Source organism: Polypterus senegalus, chromosome 11 (genome assembly GCF_016835505.1).
Source record: "Polypterus senegalus isolate Bchr_013 chromosome 11, ASM1683550v1, whole genome shotgun sequence".
NCBI lineage: Eukaryota > Metazoa > Chordata > Cladistia > Polypteriformes > Polypteridae > Polypterus > Polypterus senegalus.
The window spans coordinates 101,008,353-101,018,562 of NC_053164.1; the positions used below are offsets into that span (position 1 = coordinate 101,008,353).

The window sequence follows — 10,210 nt, forward strand, 5'->3', positions numbered from 1 at the left end:
GCTGCACCCATCCTGCATTCCAAAATGGTGGGGAGACGGTTGTCAGTCGAACAGTGGGTGCGATGTGTTCGCCTTTTCATAATTGCATAATTAGATCTGGACCACCCTGTATAACAGAGGAACCAACCCAGAATGAGACAACAGTCAAACTCAGGGCACTCTTGTAAACACACTCACATTCATTCATTCTCGGTCAACTCAGTGTTACCAATTAACCCAATATGTACGTCTGGGACCTCAGTTATGGTCCTGGAGGGCCGCAGTGACTGCAGGTTTTCGTTCCAACCAGTTTTATAATTAGAAGCCAGGCCTAGCAGATAATCAATCTTGCTATTTAATTATATGGCTTGTTGGTACTTTCGTTTTTTCAAGACATCATCACATTGTAGATTTTTCATTTTCTGAGAATGTTGTTTATATGTATTGAGGTCCAAAACAGATTTATCCCTCTTGGTCCTTCCTTTGTCTCTCTTTTATTTCAAAACATTGTGTTAACACAGATACTTCATGATGCATATACACAGGTTTAAATGGAAGAGCGTTAGCTGGAGAGCTGGTGGTTCATTTGTGATTTACTCCTCATTATTAACTCGTGACTGACCTGAAGCAAGTGTTTAAATCTCAAATGGGCACAGTAATGGGTTCTGAATTGGAACAAGCAAGTTAATTAAAACTAACCCCTTTTCTAATTAAGATAATGGGTAAAGCAAAAAACCTGCAGCCACTGTGGCCCTCCAGGACATAATCGAGGAGCCGTGATGCATCTTGGACAGGTCAGACACTACCAAATTCAGAAAAAGGGAGAATGTATTCATGAGAAAAACTCTGCAACTTTTAAAGGTTTCCAGCCCAATGGTATAAACTTTTTTTCTAAAAATAAAACAGACATAAGACAAAACTGAATTATATTTCCATGTTATCCATCCATTATATCCTAACTACAGGGCCACGGGGGTCAGCTGGAGCCAATCCCAGCCAACACAGGGTGCAAGGCAGGAAACATACTCCGGGCAGGGCGCCAGCCCACCGCAGTTTCCATGTTATATGCATACATTATGAATTAGAATTATTACAGTATGTCAATTAGCTGTCTTGACTACTTTGTTCCAATGCAAAGGTCAGTAATGCTTAGAAAAAAAAAAACAGGTCTTATCACTATTATATAAAGTATTCATGTATACTTTCTAATTTGATTTATGATGGTGTACTTGTATAAGGCACTATATAAAATAAGGTTTTAATGATAATTATATAGGAGAAAATCTCCAGAAACATATAAAGCTGGTTAATTGATGTTTCCATGTCTCTCCTAATAGAAAACAGATGAACACACTTCCTGCTGCCTTCACTTAAAGTATGGTCTCATTTTAACGCCTTACGATAGAAAACCAAGAAGAAAAACAGGAAAACAGTGCTAAAAAACAAGTTTGGGTTTTCAGCCCACTCACACCCACAATGACTATCCTTGTCTGAGTTATTCCTGGAAGTAAATTCTTCCAAGTTTGTGGGCAGACTCACTAAAGGCTACAAATAAAAAATAAAAAATGGACAGCAATTACTGAGTTTTTCTAAATAGTGTTGTCCTGCAGCCCACATAATCGCCACAGGTAAACCAACCTTTGCTGGGGTGGTTGATGAAATACATTTTAACCCACAGGTCAGTACTTGCATATTATGTTATTAAACCTTCAGTATGCTATTTGAAAAAGCTAGCGTCCCTCAGTGCAGAGTGCAAGTCTATTTGTTTCTAAGGCCATAAAAAGAAATGCCCCTGCGGCTGTTAAACAGTTGTTATTATAACAGCAACTTGCAATTTGTCATCATGCATTTTGACCAAGAATTAGGGCCTAGTTACACAACAGAAACATGTGATTGTGCTGCTACCCACACAGCTTATAATAAAACTCCACGCTGGGAGGACCCGGGAAGCAAACCCAGGTCTCCTAACTGCGAGGCAGCAGCGCTACCACTGCACCACCGTGCCGCCCTGAGCTCAATCAAAACCACTTTAATTGATGTCAGGTGTTCACTAATTACTATTTGAGATAAGACTTATTGTGATTGGTTGATTTTGAACGCAGCCACATCATTGATTATTAAAGGGAGTGCACACTAATTGATTTTTTTTCCTTTTTACACTAAAAAAATTCTGATTTGATTTCACCTTCTTTGTATAGATTGCAAATTTGGAATAAAGGTGGAATAAGTTCTAACAGGATTTATCTTGGCTTCCATTTTTTTATTAGACAAAATCTGCAATTTTGGCAGGAGAGTGTAGACTTTTTATATCCACTGTTGATGATTCACTTTTTGTTATTATTTCTGAGTCACCCTAAATTCTGCAACACAACAGCTGAAAAACTGATATGAGCTGAAAAAAAACCCTTTTAAATCTGATTTAGTATTTAAAGAGAGCACACTTTAATACATTTTTATCAAGTGGGCCCATCCTCACAGTCCTTATTTTTCAGGAGAAGCATTATATAAGATATATATATAATTGTCACCAAGTTCTAATTCTGAACACATTATAACAATGCAGGGTAATACAGAGGTTAGCAATGATGCCTTATGGTTCCTGCATCCTGGGTGTCATAGATGACAAGGGTTGGCTGGGATCCCGGCCTGGCCGTGATAACTTGGTAATGGAAGGGTGGAAGGAGACCACCACCTGGGGCCATGTGCTCCCCCGACAGTTCGACAGATGGAAGCAGCTCTCTGGTGGGTCTCCCATATATACACCAACAGGGCTTCATGAGAATTGGGAGTTCCAAAGGGCAACCCTGCTGGGTCTCATGGGAGTTGCCATAAGGTACTATGGGGAGGAGGTCTCCTCCTATTTAGGAGTTTTCGCCTGACCCAGCAGTGCTTCCTGGATGAAATGCGGTACACTGCCCGGTATAAAGGTAACCACTCTTCCTCACTTTCAGAGCCAGAGTCAGGTGGAAGAGGATGAAGTTCAATGGGAAGGAGTGGAGGAGAAGGCAGAGATAGTGAGAAGGAAGATATTTGTAATTGTGCTTGTGCAAAATTTGGAGAATCCTGTGAGAGGTATATGTGCACAATAAATCATTTGTTTGAACCTGGGACTGGTGTAGTTGTGGTTGTGTTTGGTGGTAGGTGTGCTGCATCGCCACTTCTGGTCACAATGGTTAGAACCCTGCACCTGGTTGCTTTCTGTGCAGAATTTGCACATTCTCTCTATGAACTCGAGTTTTCCTATCCTGTCTCCATGTGTATAGTTTAATACGTGAAAACCACCAGTTCAATGTAAATGTTTCACAACGTAACTATTTGACTGACTCCCAAATTGGTCAGTTTGGATTGCCATGAAATCCATATCTATCAGATACCGTTAGGTTGGGCTCCATCTGCTTGTATAGCTGTAATAGAAAAAGCAAGTTAAGAAAATTAATGGGTGGAAAAACCCAAACCTCACATTGTCAATCCAAGAAATAAACCTTTGCTTAAGTGACTTGCATAGTAAGCCTGAACAGATTTTAGTTTATGGCAAATCTGATGCTTGTGTCTGATATTCTATCTGACATTCTATCCAATTTTTGGCCCCACGCTGATAGTAAAACCTTTCCCATGTATATACTGTAGGCGATTTCACACACTGAAGAAAGACCAACAGCTTTGAGGGACACAAACACCCATTTATCACATATTTACACACACGTAAAGATACAGTTCAATATACAGTATGAAGACATTGTCTTGTACAATCTTAGACTTATCATATACACAGATAACAGGAGAACAAAATCTCACATATTTCATCTTGGCTGCCTGGGTGCACCACAACACACACAGGCTCAGAAAGTGCCACTGCTAGTGACGTACAATTTATGTTTGGCTTACCACACTCACATAGAGAGGAAGGAGCAAACAAAAGGCAGAGGACGTTATCACACACACACACACAAACAATAATTAAACCGGTTTGGCCCTTCAGTCCTTGCTAAACAGGTCCTGCTCCCTGTGTGATGGAGGTAAGTGTTCTGCTTACCCCCTTAAAACTATACCGTTCCAATAGAATGCAATTTTACCAAAAACCTTAAACATGCATACTATTAGACTTGTATTAATCATCTTTGTAAGGCTCAAAAGCAGAAAGTGATAGGTATCAGGCTTGAAAATGATAGGATGAAAACCACAATCCTCTGAAAGGTACTGATTTATGCAGATATCACTCTGACCAGTCCAACCATTTAAATCCATAGTGCCTCCTACCACAGCCACATGATCCCGACCCCCTCCATTTGGGTAGTTCCCCTGTGGCCAAGAGCTAAGGCATCTCCTATAAATATTGACCTAGCACACTATCCTTACCCTACAGCTCCCATGTTCATGCAGTGGGACCTCCTGGAGGCTTCACTCCCAAGTATACTTGTTATTGATGGCCATCTTCTCTCAGCAGTATGGCCCCATATTAGGAAATGGCTACTACTGTGCTTCCCCCCTTCTTTTTTTTAACCCCAGACACCTTGTGACAAAGGGCATATTTATCAATTTGAGGTCATAGCATTTGTTAATGTAATTAATCATTCTCAAGATGGAACAAGCAAACTCTACAGCATGAGTGAAATTTCACTTAAAGAAACGTACATTCTTACTCATGCCTGTTTTAAAACTAACATCCATCCTTTCACATTTAGTCCAATAAGGAGTGTACAGTATTAACCCAGAGTATATCCCAGTATTACCATAACCTGGATCCCGGCACCAATCTGACTGGGATGCCAGTTCATTGCAGGATACTACTCATGCTTTCATACTGTAACCTCCTAACACAAGTCTATGGAATATGGGAGGAATCGTGAAAATGCCTGACAGACACAGACAATGCATACAAAAGGTGCTTCCAGCTGAAAGTCAAATAATGCTCCACTTGTGAGGATGGCAACATGATCTGCTATGCCACAATACTACTCTAAAATTCACCAATCCGTCCATTTTGAACTTCAGTTCATAGAAGCGGAAGCCCTAAAATTCAAACCTATGTATTTTTATATACAGTAGCACCCTTTGCTTATGCAGCCTGAGCAATATGAACATTTACAGACATGAACACCAAATTTCATTCAATTAAAATAGAAACATAAGGGCTCCTTCTTCCTTGTTTTTTTTTTTCTCCAGGTACTCTGATTTTGCTACCACACATCAAAGGCATGAATCTGAAGTGGCCGAATTATGAGTGAGTGTGGAGTGTGTGTCCCTTTGACTTGTGATGAACTGATGCCCTTTCCAGATGCGGTTTCTGTATTGTCTCCACTGCTGCCATATTAGGCCCTGGTGCACGACTGGAGCAAGCAGGTTTGATAATGTATGGAAAGAAACACACAGAGTACATTGTGTACTTGTCCACCATACAGACACACACACTGTAAGAGATAATGAGCACAATTCTTATCATATCTAATAGTATTAATGTTGTACGCAGCAAAATCGCCAATATACAGTTAGCACTTAAATGGTACGAAAACGTTCTTTTAATGTATGTTTTAAAGGGTTACTTTAATCCATTAAAATAGTTTATTTAACACCACCTGCTTTACTGTTATCATTAAGTGACTTGTATTATATTTACATGTTACATTATGAACACTTGTTCATTCATTTTCCAAATCATTTAAAGGTTTTTACCTGACAGCATTGTGCACAAATCAAGAACCAAACCTAGACAGCACGCCACAGCACACTCATTTACCGAGGGCTAATGTGGAGCTTCCATTCCTGTTAACACACACATCATGGGGAAAAAGTGGAGTGCATCAAGAAAAGTGACATCCACGCAGAGAACACATGCAAACTTTGCATGGACAGCCACTGATACTCTAGACATGTGGACTGGGTGAGCTAACAATCTGTAATGTCCCATAAATTGACACATTGAGCTAAAAAGTGAGGAAAATGAGGAAACTGCACTCACACTCATCATACTTTATAGTTACCCAAAGTCCTGCTAAAGAACGATGATAAAGTCAATCGATCAATCGGCAGTCATCAGTCAATCATCGAGTCTCAGCTGTTATTCTGCACTCAGCTGGCGGTGCTGGCGACTGCCTAGTGAGGATCTCTTCAAGTGGGCACTTGCCATGTCCATTTCGAGGGTCAGAGGTTGAGTGGGTTTTGTAAATCCAAAATGGAGTCATGCTGCGTTCATGTGCAGACAGGAAATGTCACGTGAATGCTCCCACTAGAACATTCCTGGTTGAATTAGCAGAGCTGTGTTGACCTTTCATCTCATTCAAAAATATAAAATAAAATATAAACATGTCAGTCAGAAATGCCATTTTTGTGAAGTGATGCCATAACACACTTAATGCTGTTTAGTTTGCTTTTTATTTTCCTATTAAAAAAAAGAATTTACCTTGTTTCTTGTGCATTATTATCTTCATGTTCAACCAAATATGGTAAAAGGAAATTCACATGAACGCAATGAAATGGAACGGTGAGATGTCACACGTGGGATCTCGAAATATTCCCAGAGCATGTAAAGCACCCCTTGATGTGCGCACGTGCCTCCTGTGACAGTAGTTAGGAGCTGAGAGTGCGTCTCAAGCCAGTGGGTGTCTGCTTCTCCGGCTATCTGTGGCAGGGATTCCCAGGTTTAGTCCTAGGGTACCACTGTGGCTGTGGGTTTTCGTTCCAACCAGTTTCACAAATAAATGGTCTTACTTGTAAATGATCAAAATGTTTATTCTTGTTTTAGTCTTGTTTTGCATTCAGAACTATGTGCTAGGATATTTACATTGAACAAAAATCAGAAGTTTGTGTTTTTTGTCATATCTTTAAATCTTAATATTCTTTTATTGTATTCTTTTAAATTTACCTTTTCCTACAGAGTTTATTCATATACTGACAATTAGTGATCAACAGTAAAGGCGTGGGAGCAAATAATACTGAATACTAAAGGAACACAGCTACTTCAATATAAATTTAATTTGTGAGCTAATTAATAAGAATAGGCATAAATGAGCAGAACATAAAAAGAGCATAATCTTAAGCAGAAAAGAGAACAACAATTACTGCGACACAAACAAATACTTTGTACATTTCTCTAAAAAATAGCAAATGCAATTTCTGAATTAACGCAATGACACCTTTTATTGGCTAACTAAAAATATTACAATATGTAAGCTTTCGAGGCAACTCAGGCCCCTTCCTCAGGCAAGATGTAATATACTGTATAATAAAAGATTACATCTTGCCTGAAGGAAAGGCGCCTGAGTTGCCTCGAAATCTTGCATATTGTAATATTTTTAGTTAGTCAATAAAAGGTGTCATTGTACTTGACTTCTCACTACATCATAATGGCTAACACGGTACCACACCCTACTACTATGGATTAACACAAAAAAAGGCAGAAACTGGGAAACAACAGCTTGTTTCCTGAAGTCAGAAGTGGTTGGGATGAATGCCTGCAATTAAGGTGGTCTGCAGGACTGAACTTGAGGACCACTTAGTTAAATCTTTTTAGCATTCAAATGAATGTAAGATGGAAGTAGCTGCAGTGTCATCTGTGCCTGTGTCTGAATTGCTCATCAGTATGAGTCAGTATCTGTGTACAATTTAAGGAGCACACTGGACAGAAATAATGTAAACTGAAAGAAAAATTGTAAAAAAGAGTTATGTGTTTAAAACAATAACAAAGAAAACACTTTCCTGACTTTTTTTTCTATATCCTAATATCAAACTAGAGTACTTTTCTGAATACCGAATAAGCCAGCTAAACAATTCGACTGAGGAAACATAAGAGTGACCCACTAATTTGTTAAACTGGTTGGAATGAAAGCTGGTAGCCGCAGTGGTACATCAGGACTAATCTAAGGCGGAGTCTTCTATAGCGGCACTGGAGGCAGATGTGCCAGGCAATGGGGGCCAGTTTGCCAAGGACAGGTTTTAGGTTATTCTGCGCCCTAGACCAAGTTTATTAGTGTGCCAACTGACTAGCTAACCTGTGTGGCTGGGTTTTTTCACCTTTATGATCTAATTTGCCTTAATGGTGGTGCCAGCTCTAGGCAAACCGTACATGTGGCAGTACTTTTGAATGTTAAAGTTTGAATCATTTAAGTCAAAGATTGGAGAACATTATGCCCTATCATTACAGAAGGACTTAGATAGCATACAGGCTTGGGTAGATTTGTGGCAGATGAAATTTAATGTCAGTAAATATAAAGTATTACACATAGGAAGTAAAAATATGAGGTTTGAATACACAATGGGCGGCCAGGGAATCGAGAGTACACCTTATGAGAAGGATTTAGGAGTCATAGTGGACTCTAAGCTATCGACTTCCCGACAGTCTTCAGAAGCCATTAAGAAGGCTAACAGAATGTTAGGATATATTGCACAATGTGTGGAGTACAAGTCCAAGGAGGTTATGCTCAACCTTTATAATGCACTGGTGAGGCCTCATCTGGAGTACTGTGTGCAGTTTTGGTCTCCAGGCTACAAAAAGGACATAGCAGCACTAGAAAAGGTCCAGAGAAGAGCGACTAGGCTGATTCCAGGACTACAGGGGTTGAATTATGAGGAAAGATTAAAAGAGCTGAGCCTTTACAGTTTAAGAAAAAGAAGATTAAGAGGTGACATGATTGAAGTGTTTAAAATTATGAAGGGAATTAGTACAGTGGATCGAGACTTGTATTTTAAAATGAGTTCATCAAGAACACAGGGACACAGTTGGAAACTTGTTAAGGGTAAATTTCGCACAAACATTAGGAAGTTGTTCTTTACACAAAGAATAATAGACACTTGGAATAAGCTACCAAGTAGTGTGGTAGACATTAAGACATTAGGGACTTTCAAAACTCGACTCGATGTCTTTTGGAAGAAATAAGTGGAAAGGACTGGCGAGCTGTGTTGGGCTGAATGGCCTATTCTTGTCTAGAGTGTTCTAATATTCTAACAAGAAAACTTTTTCATTTTATTTCAAAGCATTAGGATTTCTTTTGGATGCTGTTAAGATTAACAATTTGAAACCACTCCAAGCAGCAGGAGGGTATTAGACTTGCTAATAAAGACCTAGTTGATTTTTCTCGAGTTTTGAAAAAAAAAAAAAAGTCAGAATTATGCAACTGTAACAGTGAGAGGGAGTGCAAGGGGAAACAAGCCAGTCATTGCAGAGGCAAAATATTGTCTAGTCTAAATAACACCAGGCTGAAAGTGCGTTGTGGTTGTCTGTGGATGCCTCTCACTGCTTGGCATTTGTGTTTATTGGCAGTTAATCAGAATGTTAAAAATATAAGAGACATCTCCAGCATCAATTTAAACACGAGAAAGTATCTAATGATTTTGCAGCTAAATGAATTTTTACACCCTCTCAAATTCAAATTTATTGCTGCACTGACAGGATAGGAGGTTTTATGTTGGCAAACATTAAAAACGGATTAAATAAAGTGTACAGACGAATGAAAGTGTGCAATACTAAATGAAGAAAGAACATGTAACAAGGTTTCTCTTGGTAATAATGTTATGTCTGAGGTTCTCTCAATGTTTTCCATGTTTGGAGTGTGTAGTTTTGTGTCTCAGAATGAGACAGAATCCAACTCCTGAGAAACCTTTCCATAGTTTATTTTCCTGTAATATTGTTTTCATTTTCTTTTTGTTATGTAAATAGGTAAACTTCCTGATAGAAATTTACATGAAAAGCAGCGCCCACTGGGACTTTGCAATGAGAAAAGCAGATTTAGAAAAATGGATAAACTAATTAGAGTGCTTCTGGAGATGCTTGATATTTGAGAAAAGCATTCAGGTAAGAGCAATTCCCAAGACTTGATCATGGGGCGTCAGAGCAACAGTGGCTGTAAGATAGACATAAATTTGGCCTGGAATTGCAGTTTATTGTAAGGCACATTCATGAAAGGAAGCTCAGGGCCACATTAACAATTCACACAGCATGCTTCTTTGTTGTAATCTTGGAGGAACCCCATGCAAATGTAGAAACCCCAAACGTCCTAGATGGTGTCAGGATTGCGCTAATACTGCCTAATTGTGTTTTGTTTTCTTTTACAGTGATGTTATGATCATTGCCATTTTGTAGTTTTGTCTCTCAGTGCTCAGTGCCATTTTAGACTGTTTGATTGCTTTGAAGCAAGTGACTTATAGTATATGGGGTTCACACACTACATGAAACATGACATCACGGCAGTGTTACTACTTTGCCTTAGTGACATCAGGTGCCCTGTTTTATAGAAATTTT

General features: G+C 39.2%; 1 protein-coding gene across 1 annotated transcript in view; it reads left to right on the forward strand.

Moving 5' to 3' along the window:
• The first annotated feature begins 2,564 nt into the window (after window positions 1-2,564).
• Window positions 2,565-10,210, forward strand: part of snrnp200 (small nuclear ribonucleoprotein 200 (U5)) — a 29,536-nt gene continuing 21,890 nt past the window's right edge. The window contains exons 1-2 of the mRNA XM_039767978.1: window positions 2,565-2,642; window positions 2,931-2,993. Coding sequence (XP_039623912.1) covers window positions 2,565-2,642; window positions 2,931-2,993 — 141 coding nt within the window. The remainder of the gene's footprint in view (window positions 2,643-2,930; window positions 2,994-10,210) is intronic.